Raw genomic sequence first — 24,118 nt, 5'->3', positions numbered from 1 at the left:
CGCGCCGCCATTTCAACAGTGTGAGTTCCCTCTTCCACCCATGACCCATGTCTACGCTTATGACACTACACATTGGAAACCAGATTGAGGGGAGACTAATTTAGAGACAATTTATTACCTCCAATCAGCCTAAGAGCACATCTTTGAGTTGTGGGAGGAAACCGGAGCACCCGGAGAAAACCCACGCAAGCGCGGAGAGAATGCGCAAACTCCCACAGACACCGGCCCAAATCCATGTATCTGCACAGCAAACAGTGATAGTCACTGAGCTGTTGTGTTGCCCAGCATCTGGTCCAGTTTAAGCGTACACAAATGACGTGAAATACTAGACTATTCTCGAAACATCCAAGAGCAGCCCTCATACAACCCATCGCGTGTATGCCCCTTGTTGGACAACAAGGTGGACCAAATCACCTGTGGATTAAAAGAGAAAAACATCGATAACGTGCACATCTTATGCAAACATTCAAGGGAGTCTCCAGAAGCTCAAAAGTAAAACAAGTGAGCCAGAAAATTTATTGGAAGGTCCGTAGGAATCACTTGATTACCAGGGACGTCCCAAGGCTCCTGAACCTTATTTAAAACAATCTCCTATATCCCTCCATCTCCAACCCACTCATGTGCCTATCTAAGTTACTCTTAAACAACTCCAGCGTGCCTGCCTCCACCACCTTGCTTGGCAGAGCATTCCATACCCCCACTACCCTCCGTGTGAAAAATCTCCCTCTAATATCCGTGTTATACCTCTCCCCCCTCACCCTAAGCCCGTGGCCCCTCATAATGTGTGTTTCCAACCTAGGATAAAGCTTACCAGTGTTTACTCCATCTATACCCTTCATAATCTTATATACCTCTATTAGATCTCCCCTCAGTATCCGTCTTTCAAGAGAAAACAGCCCCAATTTGCCCAATCTTTCCTCATAACCCAGTCCTTTCATGCCAGGCAACATCCTGGTAAACCTCCTCTGCATTCTCTCCAGAGTCTCCACGTCCTTCCGGTAGTAAGGTGACCAGAACTGGACGCAGTACTCCAAATGCAGCCTAACCAACGTTCTATACAACTGCAACATTAGACGCCAGCTCTTGTACTCTATACCCCTTCCTATAAAGGCTAACATACCATAAGCTTTCTTCACAACCTTCTCCACCTGTACTGCCACCTTCAAAGACTTGTGCACTTCCACCCCCAGGTCCCTCTGCGTTTCTGTACTCTTAATAGGTCTATCCTTTATCATATAACTCCCCGCTACATTATTTCTCCCAAAATGCATCACCTCGCATTTATCAGGATTAAATTCCATTTGCCATTTATCTGCCCAATATACCAGCCTATCTATATCCTGTTGTATTGCCAGACACTGCTCCTCACTGCCCGCCAATCCAGCCACCTTAGTGTCATCTGCAAATTTGCTGATCACACCACTTACTCCCTCTTCCAAGTCATTCATGTATATTACAAATAGAAGAGGTCCCAGTACTGAGCCCTGAGGCAGACCACTAGTGACAGACCTCCAGCTAGAAATGGACCCTTCCACTACTACTCTCTGTCTCCTGTTACCTAGCCAGTTCTCAATCCATTTAGCCACCTGTCCTTGTATCCCATGAGCCTTAACCTTTTCTACCAACCTACCATGAGGGACTTTGTCAAATGCCTTAGTGAAATCCATATAGATGACATCAACGGCTCACCCATCGTCAACCATTTTTGTCACCTCCTCGAAAAATTCTACCAGATTCATAAGGCAAGACTTCCCCTTTACAAAGCCATGCTGCGTATCCCGAATTAGATCGCAGCTCTCTAAATGCGCATACATCCTATCTCCAACAACTTGCCTACCACTGATGTCAAACTCACCGGCCTATAATTACCAGGGTTATTCCCTACTACTCTTTTTAAACAGTGGTACCACATTCGCTATCCTCCAGTCCTCTGGGACCTCATCTGTGTCCAAAGAAGAGACAAAGATTTGCGTCAGAGGCCCAGCAATTTCATCTCTCACCTCCCTAAGCAGCCTGGGATAAATGCCATCAGGCTCCGGAGATTTATCAGCTTTAATGCTACCTAAAAGCCCTAACTCTTCCTCCCTCGTAATGGATAATTCCTTCAATTGGTCTACAGCTCCCTCCAAGACAGTACTGGACATCAAGCCCCTCTCCTTTGTGAATACCGAAGCAAAGTATTCATTCAGGATCTCCCCCATTCCCTCAGACTCTAAGCACAATTCCCCTCCTCTATCCCTAAGAGGACAGATTTTTTCTCTAACCACCCTTTTCTTCCTGACATAGGAGTAAAATGCCTTTGGATTTTCCTTAATCCTGTCTGCCAAAGCCATTTCATGCCCCCTTTTTGCCCTTCTAACTCCCCGTTTGAGATCCCTCCTACTCTCTCTGTATTCCTCCAATGCTCTCTCTGTTCCCAGTTGCTTAGACCTGACATATGCCTTGTTTCTTCCTGACCAAGTCCTCAATATCCCTAGTAATCCACGGCTCTCTAATCCTACCTTTCCCATCCCTTCTCTTAACCAGCACATGTCTTTCCTGCACCCTTTTCAGCTTTCCATTGAAAGACTCCCACATGCCGAACGTGGACTTGCCCTCAAACAGCCTATCCCAGTCTGTATCCCTAAGATCCTGCCTAATCCGGCTGTAGCTAGCCTTCCCCCAATTTAGCACCCTCCCCTTAGGACAGCACTCATCTTTTTCCATTCGTATCCTAAAGTAGACAGAGTTGTGGTCACTATTAGCCACATGTTCACCTACTGCAACCTGAACCACCTGACTTGGCTCATTGCCCAGAACTAAATCCAGTATAGCCCCCCTCTCTAGTCGGGCTATCTACATACTGCTCCAAGGACCCTTCCGGTACACATCTTACGAATTCCTCCCCGTCCGAACCCTCAGCTCTAGGCACCTTCCAATCCACACCAAGGAGATTAAAATCTCCCACTACAACAACCCTATTCTTTCTGCACCTATCCAAAATGTCTTTACATATGCCTTCTTCCACTGCCTGCGGGCTGGTTGGGTGGTCTATTCCACATCCCCCCCCGCCCAGTATAGTAATTGCTCCCTTCCTATTCCTGAACTCCACCCACAGCGACTCATTTCCTGACTCCTCTAAATTATCCTCCCTCTGCACCGCTGTGATCTGCTCCCTAACTAACAACGTCACTCCTCCACCTCTTTTTGACCCTCTCCTGTCATGCCTAAAACACTTATACCCAGGAATATTTAGCTGCCAGTGCTGCCCTTCCTTTAACCACGTCTCTGTCACTGCCACCACATCTAAATTCCTCGCGAACATTAAGGCCTTAAGCTCATCCATTTTACCTGTCACGCTCCTTGCATTAAAACAGACGCACTCCAGACCTCCAAGCCCACTTGGATCCTCCTTCTCCTGGAGAATTTTCCTCTCATCCAAACTTACCCTGTCACCCAACTCGCTCCCAATCCCAGTGCCTACTGAGCTATCGGTCTCATCCCCACCCCGCCCCTCCATATTAGTTTAAACCCTGCCGAAACACTCCATCTAACCTCCCAGCTAAGACATTTGTGTCCTTCCCATTTAAATGTTCCCCATCCCTCCTGTACAGGTGCCCTTCCCTCACAAAGACTTCCCAATGATCTACAAATGTAAAACCCTCTGCCTTGCACCAATCCCTCAGCCATGCATTCAGCTGTAGGATCTCATTATTCTTAGCCCCGCTACTACTGGGCACTGGCAGCAGCCCAGAGATCGCCACCCTGGAGGCCCTGCACTTCAGCCTGGCTCCCAACTCCCTGAACTGCCTACGTATATCCCCCCTGCTCTTCCTTCCTACGTCTTTCTCTCCTATATGTACAATTACATCAGCCTGGATCCCTTCGCCCTACAAAATTCTCTCTACCCTCTCCGAAACATCCTATACCCCTGCTCCAGGGAGGCAGACTACCATCCTGGAGTCCCACTTGTGCCCACAGAACCGCCTAGCTATTCCTTTAACCCTCCCATCCCCCACCACTATCTCACATCCAGCCCCCTTCCTTCCCTCTGAGGCATTCTGGTCTTCCTCCCTTGCCCTTTCTACCCCAGTTGTTGCCTTACTCTTGATATTTTGGGGGACTACCGCTGGGGTAGCCTTTGGACCATTACCCTCTTCTTCTTTTTCCCCTTCCTAACGGTAACCCACCTGTCACCACCACCACCACCAACGCACCCCCTCCCCCCACCCCCCCCCTGCCCCCAGCTCTGGGGTCTCCACTTGACGGTAGTTCCTATCCATTATTGCCTCATTCTCCCTGACTAAAAATACATCCTCAAGACGCAGCTCTAATTGCCTGACCCGGGCCCTCAGTCTCGCAGCTCCAAACACGATGCAGATGTGGACTTTCGGGAGACGTGTTGTCTCCAGGAACTCCCACATATGACACCTAATGCAGCTGAAGCGTCTCCCCATGGACCCTGCCATTTACCTGACCAGCTTTTGAGTTCTGAACACAGAAATGGAACACAGGAAAGATGGAACCAGTAACTCACCGTGCCTACACCGTGCCTAAGCCCAGTGAGCCAAAGCCCTTACAGCTCTCACTCTGCTCCCAGCTCACTCCGCTGCCCACTCCCGACACTGCCCACTGTCTACTGTGGCCTTCTTTTTATACTCCCACGCTCCCTTCCCGCCTAACTTCCACTACGGTAAGAAAAAACACACAAAAAACTCCGCGAACCGGCAGTAGAGGAAACAAAACTCAAACATAGAACATAGAACACTACAGCGCAGAACAGGCCCTTCGGCCCACGATGTTGCGCCGACCAGTTAAAAAACAATGACCCTCCAACCTAAACCAATCCCTTTCCATCCATAAACCTATCCACAGATCTCTTAAACGCCCCCAAACTAGGCGCATTTACAACTGCAGCAGGCAGGACATTCCAATCCCTCACCACCCTCTGGGTAAAGAACCTACCCCCGACATCCGTCCTATAACTACCCCCCCTTAATTTAAAGCCAAGCCCCCTCGTGCTAGCTTTCTCCATCCGAGGAAAAAGGCTATCACTATCCACCCTATCTAAACCTCTAATCATCTTATATGTTTCAATAAGATCCCCTCTTAGCCGCCTTCTTTCTAACAAAAACAACCTCAAATCCCTCAGTCTCTCCTCATAGGCCCTCCCCTCCATACCAGGCAATATCCTGGTAAACCTCCTCTGCACCCTCTCCAAAGCCTCCACATCCTTCCTATAATGTGGGGACCAGAACTGCACACAATACTCCAAGTGCGGCCGCACCAGAGTTTTGTACAGTTGCAACATGACGCTGCGACTCCTAAATTCAATCCCCCTACCAATAAACGCCAAGACACCGTATGCCTTCCTAACAACCCTATCTACTTGATTCCCAACTTTCAGGGATCTATGTACACATACACCTAGATCCCTCTGTTCATCCACACTATTCAGAGTCCTCCCGTTAGCCCTATACTCGACACATCTGTTATTCCTGCCAAAGTGAATTACCTCACACTTCTCCGCATTAAACTCCATCCGCCACTTCTCGGTCCAGCTCTGCAACTTGTCTAAGTCTCCCTGTAAACTATGACACCCTTCCTCACTATCTACCATACCTCCGACTTTGGTGTCATCAGCAAATTTACTAATCCACCCAACTATACCCTCATCCAGATCATTTATAAAAATTACAAACAGCAGTGGCCCCAAAACAGATCCCTGAGGCACACCACTCGTAACTGAACTCCATGACGAATATTTACCATCAACCACCACCCTCTGTCTCCTATCTGCTAGCCAATTCCTGATCCAATTACCTAGATTACCCCCAATCCCATACATCTGCATTTTCTGCAGAAGACGGAAATTAACCACTCACCACAGCCACCAGCACTTTCCAAGTACACTGCTCCGGAGAACAATGAAGTGGATCCTCGGGTGAGTACCTGATTTATACTCCCGCACTCCCTTCCCGACTGCCCCCGCACCTAACTTCCTGGTACCCTGGTACTGACACCCTGGCACTGACACCCTGGTACTGACCCTGGCACTGACACCCTGGTACTGACACCCTGGTACAGACACCCTGGCACTGACACCCTGGCACTGACACCCTGGCACTGACACCCTGGCACTGACACCCTGACACTGACACCCTGACACTGACACCCTGACACTGACACCCTGACATTGACACCCTGGCACTGACACCCTGACATTGACACCCTGGCACTGACACCCTGGTACAGACACTATATTGTCAGGGTGGGACTGCCAAAGGGTGGGGCCTAAAGGGGCAGATCCGGATGGGGGGGTGGTGGTGTCTCTCTTGTGGGTAGGGTGGGGTTGAGGATTCTGAATGTGTGGAGCTCGGGTCACCCTAATACCTGTGTAGTACCAGGGTGTCAGGCTGAGCTGTACATATATCGTGGAAGGGGAAGATTGCCCCTCAGTATTGAGGGGTGGAGGTTTTCCCTTGGTTTGCTAGGGGTGGATAGGGTGGATAGGGTGGGTGGGGGGGTAACTATATCCATGGGAGTGGGGGGGGTGGTGTTAGCTATGTCCGTGGGGTGGGGAGGGTAGCTATATCCATGGGGGTGGTGTTAGATATGTCCTTGGGGTTGGGGTGGTGTTAGATATGTCCATGGAGTTGGGGGGGTGTTAGATATGTCTGTGGGGTTGGGGGGTGTTAGATATGTCTGTGGGGTTGGGGGGTGTTAGATATGTCTGTGGGGTTGGGGGGGTGTTAGATATGTCCATGGGGTTGGGGGGGTGTTAGATATGTCTGTGGGGTTGGGGGGTGTTAGATATGTCCATGGGGTTGGGGGGGTGTTAGATATGTCCATGGAGTTGGGGGGGTGTTAGATATGTCCGTGGGGTTGGGGAGGTGTTAGATATGTCCTTGGGGTTGGGGGGGTGTTAGATATGTCTGTGGGGTTGGGGGGTGTTAGATATGTCCATGGAGTTGGGGGGGTGTTAGATATGTCTGTGGGGTTGGGGGGGTGTTAGATATGTCCATGGGGTTGGGGTGGTGTTAGATATGTCCTTGGGGTTGGGGTGGTGTTAGATATGTCCATGGAGTTGGGGGGTGTTAGATATGTCCTTGGGGTTGGGGGGGTGTTAGATATGTCCATGGAGTTGGGGGGGTGTTAGATATGTCTGTGGGGTTGGGGGGGGTGTTAGATATGTCTGTGGGGTTGGGGGGTGTTAGATATGTCCGTGGGGTTAGTGGGGTGTTAGATATGTCCATGGAGTTGGGGGGGTGTTAGATATGTCTGTGGGGTTGGGGGGGGTGTTAGATATGTCCATGGGGTGGGGGGGTGATAGATATGTCCGTGGGGTGGTGGGGGGTGGCGGGGGGGAGTGTGGGTGGGGGGGGGTTGTGGGGGAAGGGGGGCTGTCAGTTAATTTGAGATCTGGGTGCCCTTCAGAAATGGTTTCCCCGATCTTTGCGAAAGCAGGCTGGCCACTGAGTTCCCCACTGAGCACATTATTCCCAAATCCCAGCTGGCTGACACAGCCAGCTCCTGCGGGAATCTCCGTGGTTTTCCTGTCAGTGGCATCACTTCATTTTTAATCCAAAGAATCACGGCTTTCATGTTTTGGGGGGGTGGGGTAATGTTTCTGAACATTAATCCCCTGGGGGACAAATGTTTCATACTTGTTGAAGATGAAGTATTATATATTTATATATGTATATATTTATACGTAGACTTGGCTAATATAAAATTTATATACTTATACACGGTGGCACAGTGGGTTAGCACTGCTGCCTCACAGCACCAGGGATCCTGGTTTGATTCCGGCCTTGGGTCACTGCCTGTGTGGAGACTGCACGTTCTCCCCGTGTCTGTGTGGGTTTCCTCTGGGTGCCCCGGTTTCCTCCCACAGTCCAAAAGATGTTCTGGTTAGGTACGTTGGCCATGCTAGATTCCCCCTCAGTGTACCCGAACAGGCACCAGAGTGTGGTGACGAGAGGATTTTCACAGTAACTTCATTGCAGCGTTAATGTAAACCTACTTGAGACACTAATAAGTAAATCATTTTATTGGTACAATGATTTCAGGGTCAATGTTTTGCAGGTTTAATGTTTCAGCTGGGATTAATATTTCAGGGGTTATAATTCCAGGAGATTGGGACGGAGGAAGGCTGATGGTGAAAGACTTCTTCCCTGACCAAAGAACCTGGAAGTATCGGATGTAATGGCCGGATAACTGGGAGCATGTTACAGACTGAGACAATGTTTCAGCAGGCTGAGAGCTGTCCATCTCTGGAATTCCCTTCTTGTGAGTGCCCTGAAAACACATTGGGTGGAATGTTCCCCAATCACCACCACAGGAATTAGCGGGACAGGACCACACAAAGATCCATTGACCCGCGGCGGAATATTCTAGTCTTAGGGTGAGTTTGATTTTCATTGAGGGTATTGAACACTGAGAGCAACAGATTTCTGGGAAAAAGTGTGGGAAAGAGTTGATGTGGAAGATTCCATGGGTTGATGAAGCAGACTTGAGGGACCATAAGTCATGGCGACAGCTCCATTCCTTCTGTTACTCAGGACTATCGCACCCGTTACACGTGCAGTGCTAAATACAAATACTGTGGCCCTATTAAATATCTAGTATTGAATGTCAGAGTGAACACTCTCCCTTACTGACAGACCTCATACCCAGTCCAGTCCAGTCCAGTTCCAGTCCTCTGAGCAGTCAGGGTCACAGAATCGCAGAATCCTACAGTGCCGAAGAGACGTTTCGGCCCATCGAGTCTGTACTGACACATGAAATGCCCTGACCTGCCTACATAATCGCACTTGCCAGCACTTGGCCCATAGCCCTGAATGTTATGATGTGCCAAGTACTCATCCAGGTACTTTTTAAAGGCTGTGAGGCATCCCGCCTCCACCACCCTCCCAGGCAGCGCATTCCAGACCATCAGCACCCTCTGGGTAAAAAAACCTTTCCTCAAATCACTAAGATTGGTGGCATAGTGGACAGTGAGGAAAGTTATCTCCAATTGCAGCTGGATCTTGATCAATTGGGCCAGTGGGCTGACGAATGGCAGATGGAGTTTAATTGAGGCAAATGTGAGGTGATGCATTTTGATAGATTGAACCAGGGCAGGACTTACTCAGTTAATGATAGGGCGTTGAGGAGAGTTACAGAACAAAGAGATCTAAGGGTACACGTTCATAACTCCATGAAAGTGGAGTCACAGATGAACAGAGTGGTGAAGAAGGCATTCAGCATGCTTGGTTTCATTGGTCAGAACATTGAATACAGGAGTTGGGACGTCTTGTTGAAGTTGTACAAGACCTTGGTAAGGCCACACTTGGAATACTGTGTGCAATTCTGGTCACCTTATTATAGAAAGGATATTATTAAACTAGAAAGGGTACAGAGAAGATTTACTAGGATGCTACCAGGACTTGATGGATTGAGTTATAAACAGAGGCTGGATAGACTGGGACTTTTTTCTCTGGAGCATAGAAAGCTGAGGGGTGATCTTATAGAGGTCTATAAAATAATGAGGGGCACAGATCAGCTCAATAGTCAATATTTTTTCCCAAAGATAGGGGAGTCTAAAGGGCATAGGTTTAAGGTGAGAGGAGAGAGATACAAAAGTGTCCAGAGGGGTAATTTTTTCACACAGAGGATGGTGAGTGTCTGGAACAAACTGCCAGAAGTAGTAGTAGAGGTGGGTACGATTTTGTCTTTTAAAAAGCATTTAGATAATTACATGGGTACGATGGGTACAGAGGGATATGGGCCAATGCAGGCAATTGGGATTAGCTTTAAAATAAAGGCAGCATGGACACGTTGGGTTGAGAGGCCTGTTTCCGTGCTGTAAACCTCTATGATTCTATGACTCTAAATCCCCCCGAAACCTCCCAGCCCTCCCAGTCCTCCGAGCAGTGTTCATACCTGTGTGACGGAGACGGTTACACAGCTCCAGGGTGAACAGCACATTCATTAGTTTGGTGTTGTTGTACATTGCATCCAGCGAGCGTCTTGGCAGATTCTCTCCTTTGAAATGCCTGAAGTCGACCTTCCCACGTTTGTGATTCATCGAAGAGACATTGACAATCCGAGCATTTGGAGAGCACTTCATCAGATCTGAAAATTAGAGGTGAGATTGTAGTGGGTTAACACAGCCTGACTCACACTCCCTGCTGTGAGTGCTGCCAGATGTAAACATCATGTGAACTGCCAGGCTAACGGGCACATCCTTGGAGAAGCCATTTCCAGTGGTCGAAGATGATCTGTACGTCCAATCAGTGGAAGCCCATTCTCTTTACAAAGGCTCCTGGCAGGTTCCCTGGGTGAGAGGGAACTCAGTCATCGCTATCCAGCCTCTGGCTTTCTCCACTTGGTTAACCCTATTAATCAATGGAGAAATAAAGAACAAACAAAGAACAACACAGCACGGGAAACAGGCCCTTCGGCCCAACGAGCCCGCGCCGCCATTTTAACTTTGTGAGTTCCCTCTTCCACCCATGACCCATGTCTACGCTTATGACACTCCACATTGGAAACCAGATTGAGGGGAGACTAATTTACGGACAATTTGTTACACCAATCAGCCTAAGAGCACATCTTTGGGATGTGGGAGGAAACCGGAGCACCCGGAGAAAACCCACGCAAGCCTGGGGAGAATGCGCAAATTCCCACAGACACTGGCCCAAATCCATGTATCTGCACAGCAAACAGTGATAGTCACTGAGCTGTCGTGTTGCCCAGCATCTGGTCCAGTTTAAGCGTACACAAACGACGTGAAATACTAGACTATTCTCGAAACATCCAAGAGCAACCCTCGTACAACCCACCGCGTGTATGCCCCTTGTTGGACAACAAGGCGGACCGAATCGCCTGTGGATTAAAAGAGAAAAACATCGATAACATGCACGTCTTATGCAAACATTCAAGGGAATCCCCAGAAGCTCAAAAGTAAAACAGAAAATATGTTGGAAGGTCCATAGGAATCAATTGATTCCCAGGGATGTCCCAAGGCTCTTGATCCTTACTTAAAACAGTCTCCTATATCCCTCCATCTCTATTCCGCTCATGTGCCTGTCTAAGTATCCCTTAAACAACTCTAGCATGCCTGCCTCCACCACCTTGCTTGGCAGAGCATTCCACACCCCCACTACCCTCTGTGTGAAAAATCTCCCTCTAACATCAGAATTATACCTCACCCCCCCCTCCTCACCCTAAGCCCGTGGCCCCTCGTAATATTTGTTTCCCATCTAGGAAAAAGCTTACCACTGTTTACTCTATCTATACCCTTCATAATCTAATACACCTCTATTAGATCCCCCCTCAGTCTCCGTCTTTCTAAGGAAAACAGCCCCAATTTACCCAATGTGAGGACATGTCTGAAGAAAGCATCACTAATGGGTTTAATGCAACCATGGCCATCTGATTAAGAAACACGCCACACATCCCCCCCACTGGGACAAGCTTCTACAGCAGGGGTTGCCTTCAATGGCATCGGGTGTCGCCACAGAGTTAGAGGCGATTTCCAGCCCAGCCATAGAGTCATAGAGGTTTACAGCATGGAAACAGGCCCTTCGATCCTTTCTTTACCACTAAGATTCCCAATTGCCTCCGTTTGCCCCTTGTCCCCCTATATCCATCTTATACCCAGCTAACTATCTAAATGCTTTTCAAAAGACAAAATTGTACCCACCTCTACTACTACCTCTGGCAGCTTGTTCCAGACACTCTTCTGAGTGAAAAAAATTGCCCCTATGGACTCTTTTCCCCTCTCATCTTAAACCTCTGCCCTCTAGTTTTAGACTCCCCTACCTTTGGGAAAAGATATTGACTACCTAGCTGATCTGTGCCCCTCATTATTTTATAGACCTCTATAAGATCACCCCTCAGCCTCCTACGCTCCAGAGAAAAAAGTCCCAGTCTACCCAGCCTCTCCTATAACTCAATCCATCAAGTCCTGGTAGCAACCTAGTAAATCTTTTCTGTACTCTTTCTAGTTTAATAATATCCTTTCTGTAATAGGGTGACCAGAACTGTACACAGTATTCCAAGTGTGGCCTTACCAATGTCTTGTACAACTCCAACAAGACGTCCCAACTCTTACAGATGAAACCAAGTATGCTGAATGCCTTTTTCACCACTCTGTCCACCTGTGACTCCACTTTCAAGGAGCTTTGAACATGTACCCCTAGATCTCTTTGTTCTGTAACTCTCCCCAGTGCCCTGTCATTAACTGAGTAAGTCCTGCCCTGGTTCAGTCTACCAAAATGCATCACCTCGCATTTATCTAAATTAAATTCCATCTGCTATTCGTCAGCCCACTGGCCCAATTGATCAAAGTCCCCTTGCAATCACAGAACATAGAACATAGAAAAACTACAGCACAAACAGGCCATTCGGCCCACAAGTTGCGCCAATCTTATCTCTACCTACTAGGTTTACCTATAACCCTCGGTCTTATTCAATCCCATATACTCATCCAGAAATCTCTTAAAAGACCCTAACGATTTCGCCTCCACCACCACCGATGGCAGCCGATTCCATTCACTCACCACCCTCTGAGTGAAAAATTTACCCCAACATCTCCTCTGTACCTGCCCCCCAGCACCTTAAACCTGTGTCCTCTCATAGCGACCATTTCAGCCATGGGAAAAAGGCTCTGAGATTCCACCCTATCGATACCTCTCAACATTTTATAAACCTCTATCAGGTCACCTGTCATCCTTCGTCTCTCCAAGGAGAAGAGACCTAGCTCCCTCAACCTATCCTCATAAGGCATGCCTCCCAATCCAGGCAACATCCTTGTAAATCTCCTCTGCACCCTTTCAATAGCTTCCACATCTTTCTTGTAATGAGGCGACCAGAACTGTGCACAATACTCCAAGTGGGGTCTGACTAGGGTCTTATAAAGCTGCAGCATTAATCGGAGATAATAAGAACATAAGAAATAGGAGCAGGAGTAGGCCATCTAGCCCCTCGAGCCTGCCCCACCATTCAATAAGATCATGGCTGATCTGTCGTGGCTCAGTTCCACATTCCCGCCCTCTCCCCATAACCCTTAATCCCCTTGCCTATCAAAAACCTATCAACCCGCGTTTTAAAAATATTTAGCGAGGCAGCCTCCACCACTTCAACAGGCAGAGAATTCCAGAGATTCACCATCCTTTGAGCGAAGAAGTTCCTCCTCAACTCCGTTCTAAACCGCCCCCGCTTTATCTTGAGGCTGTGCCCTCTAGTCCTACTGTCCTTTCTGAGCGGGAAGAGCCTCTCCACCTCTATCCTATCAATCCCATTCATCATCTTATATGTCTCAATGAGATCTCCCCTCATTCTTCTAAACTCTAACGAGTACAAGCCTAGTTTATTCAGCCTCTCCTCATAGTTCAACCCCCTCAACTCTGGTATCAGCCTAGTAAACCTCCTCTGCACTCCCTCCAAGGCCAAAATATCCTTGCGTAAGTGCGGCGACCAAAACTGCACACAGTACTCCAGCTGCGGCCTCACCAGTGCCCTGTACAGCTGCAGCAAGACCTCCCTACTTTTATATTCAATCCCCCTCGCTATGAAGGCCAGCATTCCATTCGCCTTCCTGACCACCTGCTGCACCTGCAAGCTGGGTTTTTGCGACTCATGCACAAGGACCCCGAGGTCCCTCTGCACCGTCGCCTGCTGCAGTTTTTTAACCTTCTTCACTCACCACTCTGCCACCAATCTTAATGTCATCTGCAAACTTACTAATCATGTCTCCTATATTCTCATCCAAATCATTAATATAAATGAGAAATAATAGTGGACTCAGCACTGATCCCTGAGGCACATCAATCCCTGAGGCCATTTGACATAATGCTGTCACTGGCCTGCAGCCCTGAACCCCTGACATGTGGAGGTAGTTGGAGTGGTGCCTGCAGACTCTATCTGCTGGGTAATGTGTCTTACATAGAAACTAGAAGCAGGATTCGGCATTTCGAGCCTGCTCCGTCATTCATTTTGATCATAGGTGATCATCAAATTCAATAATCTGACCCCCCCCCCTTCCTCCTATATCCCTTGACCCTTTTAGCCCCAAGAGTTTTATCTAATTATTCTTTAAAATCAGACAACGTTTTAGCCTCAACTACTTTCTCTGGTAATGAATTCCACACATTCACCACCCTCTGGGTGAAGAAACTTTTCCTCACCTAAGTTCTAAAAGTTATCCTCAAACTATGACCCTAGTTCTGGACTCCTCCATTATTGGAGACATTCTTTCTGAATCTACCCTGTCTAATCCTGTTTGAATTTTATAAGTTTCTATGAGATTCCCTCTCACTCTTCTGAGACGTACAGGGATCTGCACCTTGTAAATAAGGATGCTGTAATCCTCTGACAAACCTTCCAGGGAGGAGGAGGGCCTAAAAATCACCTCAGCAAATTTGAAATGCTGCAGAAATCAAAAGAAAATCTGGTACAACCCTGCGCTGACACAGCCACAAACCCACTGCGAGTGGAAGTGTTTGTGTTCTGTGACTTTTTATTTTGGTCTTTGATGAAGAATCAGTTAGAACTTGTTGGCCAATCACACGTCATCCCTGTGTGATGAGTACAAAATCACTCAGTCAACACGATTTTAATTGGCCTTTCAATTGTTAGTGGACAGAGATTCCACTCAACACGATATTGCACAAGGCGATGGCCTAGTAGTATTATTGCAAATTTACCAATCCAGAAACTCAGCTAATATTCTGGGGACTGGGTTCGAATCCCGCCAGAGCAGATGGTGGAATTTTAAGAATCTAATGATGACCATGAAACCATTGTCGGAAAAACCCATCTGGTTCACTGGTGTCCTTTAGGGAAGGAAATCTGCTGTCCTTACCCGGGTCTGGCCTACATGTGACACTGGGGCCATACCATGTGATTAACTCTCAACTGTTCTCAGGCAACTAGGAATGGGCAATAAATGCTGGCCAGCCAGTGACGCTCACGCCCCACGGATGAATAAAAGAGAATGTCAGGGTCCACACCCCACATTATTCTACATTCAGTCAGGATGAGCAGAGTTGACCTCCAGATGTCAGCTATAGACTATATAGCCCACAGTCAGGCCATTCGGCCCATCTTGTGTTTATAAGAACATAAGAAATAGGAGCAGGAGTAGGCCATCTGGCCCTTCGAGCCTGCCCCGCCATTCAATAAGATCATGGCTGATCTGTCATGTCTCAGTTCCACTTTCCGGCCCTCTCCCCTCTCCTTAATCCCCTCTCTTATCAAAAACCCATCAACCCGCTTCTTAAAAATATTTAGCGAGGTAGCCTCCACCACTTCAACGGGCAGAGAATTCCAGAGATTCACCACCCTTTGAGTGAAGAAGTTCCTCCTCAACTCTGTTCTAAAACGCCCCCCCTTTATCTTGAGGCTGTGCCCCCTAGTCCTACTGTCTTTTTTGAGCGGGAAAAGTCTCTCCACCTCTATCCTATCCATCCCATTCATCATCTTATACATCTCAATGAGATCTCCCCTCATTCTTCTAAACTCTAACGAGTACAAGCCTAGTTTATTCAACCTCTCCTCATAGCTCAACCCCCTCAACTCCGGTATCAGCCTAGTAAACCTCCTCTGCACTCCCTCCAAGGCCAAAATATCTTTGCGCAGGTGCGGCGCCCAAAACTGCACACAGTACTCCAGCTGCGGCCTCATCAATGCCCTATACAGCTGCAGCAAGACCTCCCTACTTTTATATTCAATCCCCCTCGCTATGAAGGCCAGCATCCCATTCGCCTTCCTGACCACCTGCTGCACCTGCAAGCTGGGTTTTTGCGACTCATGCACAAGGACCCCGAGGTCCCTCTGCACCGTCGCCTGCTGCAGTTTTTCTCTTTCCACTGTAATTAAAGCTCTACAATCAAACATGTGCCTCTGTTCCTTTCTCCTTTGTGTACTTACTTTGCTTCCCCTGAACAATTTCTCTGCTATTCGACTACCTGTGTGAGCAAGTTCCTCAATCTCTCCACTCACTGGCTAAAGAGTGCTTCCTCTGTCCCATCAAACTCTCATTCTCTTAAAGATCCCTCGTGGTGAGTTCCAGTCTGTCGAGCCTCGCCCTGGTGAATCTAACTCCCAGTTCTGTTAACATCTTTGCAAATCCAATGACTCAAATCCCTTTTATCATTTGGAAAATATTAAAATGTAATAAGTGGGGGAGAGAACCATTGAACCTCTTGAAGCTGCTCTACCATTTCATACAATCATAGCTGATTCTCGACATCAAATCCACTTTCTACCTGATCCCCAGGCACCCATCACTCCCTGCGTGAAAAACCTCCCCCCATACATCTCCCTTAAACTTTCCTCCTCTCACCTTGAACCTGTTCCCCCTTGGGAGAAAACCTCTGACTATCCACCCTGTCGCTATCTCTCATCATATTGTAAACCTCTATCAGGTCTCCCCTCAGCCTCCATCTCTCCAGTAAAAACAATCCTAGTTTCCTCAACCTCTCCTCACAGCCAACACCTTCTCATTGCGGGGTCATCAGCCCCAGTGAAGGAGGAATCCTGACTCCAGTGAGGGGTCAACAAATCCAGGGAAAGTCCCTTCAAGATTTTCTATGTTTGAATAAGATCGGCTCTCATTCTTCTAAACACCAATGGACACAGGTCCAGCCTCTCCAACCCGTCGTCAGAAGATAAACCTCCCCCCCGCCCCCAATTCCTCCAATACCCCAGAACTCAATTGGCTAAACTATCTCTGAGTGACTCCTTCAGCAAAAATGAACTTGATGCATGTGGTAAGGCCACACTTGGTATTCTGGTCACCCTATTATAGAAAGGATATTATTCAACTAGAAAGAGTGCAGAAAAGATTTACTCAGAGGCTACTGGGACTTGATGGTTTGAGTTATAAGGAGAGGCTGGATAGACTGGGACTTTTTCCTTCGGAGAGTAGGAGGCTGAGGGGTGATCTTATAGAGGCCTATAAAATAATGAGGGGCACAGATCAGCTCGATAGTCAATATCTTTTCCCAGAGGTAGGTGAGTCTCAAACTGGAGGGCACAGGTTTAAGGTGAGAGGGGAGAGATACAAAAGTGTCCACAGGGGCAATTTTTTCACACAGAGTAGTAGAGGCGGGTACAATTTTGTTTTTTAAAAAGCATTTAGACAATTACATGGATAAGATGGGTATAGAGGGATATGGGGGACAAATACAGGCAATTGGGATTAGCTTAAGGGTTTAAAAAAAAGGACAGCATGGACAAGTTGGGCTGAAGGGCCTGTTTCCATGCTGTAAACCTCTATGACTCCATGGTTTGATTTTTCTGCACCTGTTAAACTGTGTGAGTTGCAGAAACGAGTGAAACACTCACCCAGCAGCAGGTTTGTTAGGAGGAATGGGCCCAGGTAGTTTGTGGCAATTGTCAGTTCCAGCCCCTCGGGAGTGGTTGTGAGCTGTAACCCTGAGAGAGAAGAAAGCCAGAAACAATTAATCCAAACCGAGAACAACTCACCATCACACAATCCCTTCAGTTCACTCCCTGGAAACACACTGCACTGAGATTTCATTGCTGTTTCCAGCCTGAGATCCGACTGGGAACAGGGTGGGAGTGAGTCCCGGAGAGCAGGATCAGTCTGGGAACACAATTCCAGAGAGCAGGATCAGTCTGGGAACACAATTCCAGAGAGCAGGATCAGACTGGGAACAGAATTCCAGAGAGCAGGATCGGACTGGGAACAGAATTCCAGAGAGCAGGATCGGACTGGGAACAGAATTCCAGAGAGCAGGATTAGACTGGGAACAGAATTCCAGAGAGCAGGATTAGACTGGGAACAGAATTCCAGAGAGCAGGATCAGACTGGGAACACAGACAAGTCTTCACATTGCCTCAGGGATCAGTGTTGGGATCGCAATTGTTTATGATTTAGATGATTTGGAGTTGGGGACAAAGTGTAGTGTGTCAAAATTCGCAGATGACACTAAGATGAGTGGCAGAGCAAAGTGTGCAGAGGACACTGAAAGTCTGCAAAGAGATGTAGATATTCTGAGTGGGTGAGGGTCTGGCAGATGGAGTACAATGTTGGTAGATGTGAGGTCATCCATTTTGGTTGGAACAACAGCAAAATGGACTATTATTTAAATAGTAAAAATTGCAGCATGCTGCTGTGCAGAGGGACCTGGGTGTCCTTGTGCAGGAATCTCAAGGAGTTGGTTTGCAGGTACAGCGGGTAATTAAGAAGGCAAATGGAATTTTGTCCTTCATTGCTAGAGGGATGAAGTTTAAGAACAGTGAGGTTATGTTGCAGCTGTATAAGGTGCTGCTAAGGCCACAGTTTTGGTCTCCTTACTTGAGAAAGGATATACTGGCACTGGAGGGGGTGCAGAGGAGATTCACTAGGATGATTCCGGAGTTGAGAGGGTTGGCTTACGAGGAGAGACTGAGTAGACTGGGGCTATTCACATTGGAATTCAGAAGAATGAGGGGAGATCTTATAGAAACATATAAGATTATGAAGGGAAGAGATAAGATAGAAGCAGGAACATTGTTTCCACTGGTGGGTGAAATTAGAACTAGGGGGCATAGCCTCAAAATAAAGGGAGCAGATTTAGGACTGAGTTGAGGAGAAACTTCTTCACACAAAGGGTTGTGAATCTGTGGAATTCCCTGCCCAGTGAAGCAGTTGAGGCTCCCTCACTGAATGTTTTTAAGGCAAGGACAGATAAATTCCTGAATAAAGGAATTAAGGGTTATGGTGAGCGGGTGGGTAAGGGGAGCTGAGTCCACAAAAAGATCAGCCATGATCTTATTGAGTGGTGGGGCAGGCTCGAGGCCTACTCCTGCTCCTGGTTCTTATGTTCTTATGTTTACCTGTGGCGCCTGCATTATTTACAAGAATATCCAGTCGTTTCTCCTCCTTCTTAATCTGCTCGCTGAACCTCCGAACCGACTCCATGGAGCTGGTGTTCACAATGCGGAGGTGAACATTATTGTTCCCTGTCCTGCGGCGGATCTCTTGCTCTGCTCTCCCTCCTCGTTCCAAACTCTGGCAAGCCAGGATCACACGGGCATTTCTCTGGGCAAAGTCCTGAGCAATGTACCTCCCAATACCTGGGCACCGAGAGAATAAAAAGGTTCATGCCAACAGAACAATGATTGTTTTTGCTACGATTTTCCTTCAGGGCATTGGATCAACATTTGAACAACAGTAGGCTACCGGGAGTGGGATGAACTGGATTGTACTGTAAAAGAGCTAGCACTGAATGGATGGGCCACATGGCCTCTTTCTGTGCTTCATGAGTTGATGATTCTTGGCGGGGAGAATCTTTTGGACATTCCGTCTCCCCACATTCTCTAACAATATCCTGGGTAAACATACAATGGTAAACTACCTCCTCTCGACCCCTGGCCGCACTCTTCAACATGTTTAATCACGAGTTTCTGTTTTAAACAATTCCATTGCTATTCAGCTGGGTGAGTCTTCGCTCTCCTGCTTTCACCCTTACCTGTCACACTGCAGCTAGGGGATACTGTGTTAGACAGACTTTCCCAATCTCCAGCAACTGTACAGGGCACTGGTGAGGCCGCAGCTGGAGTACTGTGTGCAGTTTTGGTCGCCACACTTGCGCAAGGATATATTGGCCTTGGAGGGAGTGCAGAGGAGGTTCACTAGGCTGATACTGGAGATGAGGGGGTTGGACTATGAAGAGAGACTAAATAGACTGGGTCTGTACTCGTTGGAGTTTAGAAGGCTGAGGGGGGATCTTATAGAGACGTATAAGATAATGAAGGGGATGGATAGGGTAGAGGTAGAGAGATTCTTCCCATTCAGAAAGGACAGCAGGACTAGGGGGCACAGCCTCAAGATAAGGGGGTGGGCAGTTTAGAACGGAGTTGAGGAGTAACTTCTTCACTCAAAGGGTGGTGAATCTCTGGAATTCTCTGCCCGTTGAAGTGGTGGAGGCTACCTCGCTGAATATATTTAAGTCACGGGTAGATAGGTTTCTGATAGACAAGGGAATTAAGGGTTATGGGGAGAGGGCGGGAAAGTGGAACTGAGCTACTACAGATCAGCCATGATCTTATTGAATGGCGGGGCAGGCTCGAAGGGCTAGATGGCCTACTCCTACTCCTATTTCTTATGTTCTCTCCGACACACCCTGTCCACCTCTCCCCGCACCCACCCTCATCCCCAATTAGACTCTACAGGCGTGTGAAGAGAAAGAGAGAAAAAAAATGCTGCCAGAACCAGCGATGGAGCTTTGGTTTAACGCTGCATCGGAGCTCCTCCTCCAGCGCAGCAGTCCCTCTGCACTCCACGGAAAGTCAGCCTGGATTTATCGGGCTGAGATCCTGGAGTTGGGATTGAACTAAGAGCTCAGAATCAGGAAGGGACAGCATTACTGACTGAGCAAGGATGAGATAAGCTCTTACCCGTGTTAGCTCCAGTGACAATGGCTGTCTTGCCAGTGAGATCCACCGGACAGTCCCTCGGTCTCCACTGTGCTCTGCTTTGCAACCTGACAATGAGAAACAAGACAACTGAGACTGTGAACCAAACAGGGTGAGAGGCCAGGGAGAAAAGTGGGGAGAAGATCAGAAACATGTCCGTCAGAGACAGATCCATGAATGCAGCTGAAAGGGACAGTGCAGAGTCCAAATGATCACACAGTTGGAAATGTTTTCTCAACGTTTAGCTATTAACATGCTACTTGCTACTATTTTTGGTTTCATGGAGTTTGAATAAAGTGAGTTGGCCAGGCAAAGTAGTAAGGTCATGAAATTGCAAATTATTCAGAGCCTCCTCTGAAAGCTATTCTGATTGGTGGTTGGTGACTAGTGGAGTGCCGCAGGGATCGGTGCTGGGGCCTCAACTATTTACCATTTACATAGATGATCTGGAAGAGGGGGTTGAGTGTAGGGTATGGAAATTTGCTGATGACACAAAGATAAGTGGAAAAGCAAATTGTGCGGACGGTGTGGAAAATCTGCAGAGGGATCTGGATAGGCTGAGCGAGTGGGCGAGGATCTGGCAGATGGAGTACAATATTAGCAAGTGTGAGGTTATCCACTTTGGCAGGAATAATAGTCGGAGGGATTACTATTTCAAGGGCGAATAGCTGCAGCATGCTACGGTGCAGAGGGATCTGGGGGTCCTTGTGCATGAGTCGCAAAAACCCAGTCTGCAGGTGCAGCAGGTGATCAGAAAGGCAAATGGGATGCTGGCCTTTATAGCGAGGGGGATAGTGCTCATTGTTCTCCGGAGCATTGAACCTGGTGGCTGTGGTGAGTGACTGATCTGAATTGAAAACCGCTTTTTTCTGTACTTCCGGTTCTCGGGGCTTGTTAAAGTGTAGTTTACTTCCGTACCGGAAGTTAGGCCAGGGGATTGTCGTTAAGGGGGAGCGGGGGGTATAAAAAAGGGATAGCAGCATAGAGCGGGCAGCATCGGGAGCGGGCAGCGGAGTGAGTGGGAACTGAGTGAGAAGGGCTTTGGCTCGCTGGGCTTAGGAGAGAGTAGTCTTAGAGAAGGTGAGAGACAGATTTTTACCTTTGGGCACTTCCAGGAGGTTGGGACATGGTAGGGAATATAGGGAGGAATGTAAGTTGTCAGGTGCCACATGTGGGAGTTCATGGTGGTGTCACGAGTCCCCAAGGTCCACATCTGCAGGAAATGTTTAGAACTGCAACGATTGAGGGCCCGGGTCAAGCAACTCGAGGGGCGGCTGGAAGATGCGTTTCTAGTCAGGGAGAACGAGGAGATAATGGCTGGGAACCATGAGCAGGAGGAGGTCTCAAGGGCTGAAGAGAAGGGAGGATGGACGACTGTTAGGAGGGGAAAGAGGAAGAAGAAGAGTAGTCAGGGTCCCCCGGCCTCCCCGGAGGCCCCCCCAAGGTTCGTCGACAGGGGCACAGAAAGATAGGCAGGAGGGGGAGACTGACTTAGAGGGACAGAAGGGGGCTGGCAAGGTGATAGTGGTAGGGGATGGGAGGGTCAGAGGTATCGATAGGAGGTTCTGTGGACAGAGGCGTGACTCCAGGATGGTGGTCTGCCTTCCTGGAGCAGGGGTAAAGGATGTAACAGACAGGGTAGAGGGAATTTTGAAAGGGGAGGGGGCACAGGCAGAGGTCATAGTACACGTAGGGGAGGGGGACATAGGAAGGAGGAGTAGGGTAAAGGTCCATAGGCAATTTAGGGAGTTGGGGGCCAAACTAAAGAGCAGGACCTCCAGGGTGGCACTCTCTGGGTTGCTGCCCAGTACCAGCAGGGCAAAGAATGATGAGATCATGCAGTTGAATGCATGGTTGAGGGATTGGTGTAGGGTAGAGGGGTTTACTTTTGTGGATCACTGGGAGGTGTTTAGGAGAGAAGGGCAACTGTACAGGACGGGTGGGGAGGATTTGAACGGGAGGGGAACTAGTGTCTTAGCGGGGAGGTTAGCTGGGGTGTTCAGGAATGGTTTAAACTAATAAGGAAGGGGGGTGGGGAGGTGGCTGGGAGAGAGTCGGGTGAAAGGAAAATTATCAGGGAGAAGGAGGTTCCGAAGGACACTCGTGGGTTGAACTGTGTCTGTTTCAATGCTAGGAGTGTGGCAGGGAAAACGGATGAGCTTAGGGCCTTGATGTTTGTGAGGCAGTTAGATGTGGTGGCTGTAACGGAGATGTGGTTACGGGAAGGGCAGGACTGGCAGCTGAATGTTCCCGGGTACAAGTGTTTTAGGTGTGACAGGGGAGGGTTGAAGAGAGGTGGAGGGGTGGCACTGTTAGTAAAGGAGAACATCACAGTAGTGCAGAGGGAGGACGATATGGAAGAGATAGGGATTGAGTCGCTGTGGGTGGAGTTGAGGAATAAAAAGGGAGAGATCACATTGCTAGGGGTGTACTATAGGCCACCCAACAGCCCGAGGTCGGTGGAGGAAGGTATTTGCAGGGGCATTTTGGATAGGTGCAGGAAGAATAGGGTGGTTGTAGTGGGTGACTTTAATCTTCCAGGAGTGAATTGGAGGGGGCCTAGAGCTGGGGGTACGGAGGGAGAGGAGTTTGTGAAATGTGTTTTGGAAGGGTCTCTAGAGCAGTATGTAACCAGCCCGACTAGGGGAGGGGCTATACTGGATTTAGTGTTGGGAAACGAGCTGGGGCAGGTGGGTGAGGTAGAGGTAGACGAATATGTGGCTAACAGTGACCACAAGTCCGTCTACTTTAGGATAAAAATGGAAAGGGACGAGTGCCGGCCGAACGGGAGTGTGCTGAACTGGGGAAAGGCGAGCTATGGCAGGATTAGGAGGGAGCTGCAGGACACTGATTGGGAGGGACTGTTAGCTGGCAAGTCCACGGTTGGCAAGTGGGAGGCTTTTAAGGGCAAAATGAAAATGTTGCAGGGGAGGTATGTTCCGGCTAAGCGGAAGGATGGGAAAGGTAGGATTAGAGAGCTGTGGATTACAGGGGGTATTGAAGACTTGGTCAGGAAGAAGAGGGAGGCGTATGTTAGGTCGAAACGACTGGGTACGGAGAGTGCGCTGGAGGAATATAGAGAGAGTAGGAGGGAGCTAAAAAGGGGAATTAGAAGGGCGAAGAGAGGGCATGAAATGGCTTTGGCTGGTAGGATTAAGGAAAATCCAAATGCATTTTATTCCTATATTAGAAGCAAGAGAGTAGTCAGAGGGAAAATTGGTCCTCTTAGGGACAAGAGTGGAGAGTTATGTATTGAGTTGGAGGGAATGGGGGAGCTCCTGAATGAATACTTTGCGTCGGTATTCACAAAGGAGAGGGGTTCGGAATCGTGCGGTCTCTTGGAGGGAGCTGAGGATCAGTTGCAGGAAATATCTATTACGAGAGAGGAAGTGCTAGGGCTTTTAGGTAGCGTAAGGACGGATAAAGCTCCGGGGCCCGATAGTATTTATCCCAGGCTGCTTAGGGAGGCGAAAGATGAAATTGCTGGGCCTCTGGCGCAAATCTTTGTCTCTTCTTTGGACACAGGTGAGGTCCCAGAAGACTGGAGGGTAGCAAATGTGGTACCGCTGTTCAAAAAAGGTAGTAGGGATAACCCTGGAAATTATAGACCAGTGAGTTTGACATCAGTGGTAGGGAAATTAATGGAAAAAATACTTAGGGGTAGGATGTATGAGCATTTGGAGCGTTGCATCTGATTAGGGATACGCAACATGGCTTTGTT

General features: G+C 48.4%; 1 protein-coding gene across 1 annotated transcript in view; it reads right to left on the bottom strand.

Annotated features, from left to right (window-relative positions):
- Positions 1-20,688, bottom strand: part of LOC145348522 (retinol dehydrogenase 11-like) — a 35,438-nt gene extending 14,750 nt beyond the window's left edge. The window contains exons 1-4 of the mRNA XM_080196715.1: positions 20,380-20,688; positions 18,817-19,056; positions 17,320-17,409; positions 9,907-10,098 (exon numbers count right to left, since the gene is read on the bottom strand). Coding sequence (XP_080052841.1) covers positions 9,907-10,098; positions 17,320-17,409; positions 18,817-19,056; positions 20,380-20,572 — 715 coding nt within the window. The 5' untranslated portion in view covers positions 20,573-20,688. The remainder of the gene's footprint in view (positions 1-9,906; positions 10,099-17,319; positions 17,410-18,816; positions 19,057-20,379) is intronic.
- Between the last annotated feature and the right edge of the window lie 3,430 nt (positions 20,689-24,118).

Source organism: Carcharhinus amblyrhynchos, chromosome 1 (genome assembly GCF_965287045.1).
Source record: "Carcharhinus amblyrhynchos chromosome 1, sCarAmb.v2.hapA, whole genome shotgun sequence".
NCBI lineage: Eukaryota > Metazoa > Chordata > Chondrichthyes > Carcharhiniformes > Carcharhinidae > Carcharhinus > Carcharhinus amblyrhynchos.
This window is presented reverse-complemented; position numbering and strand designations above follow the sequence as displayed.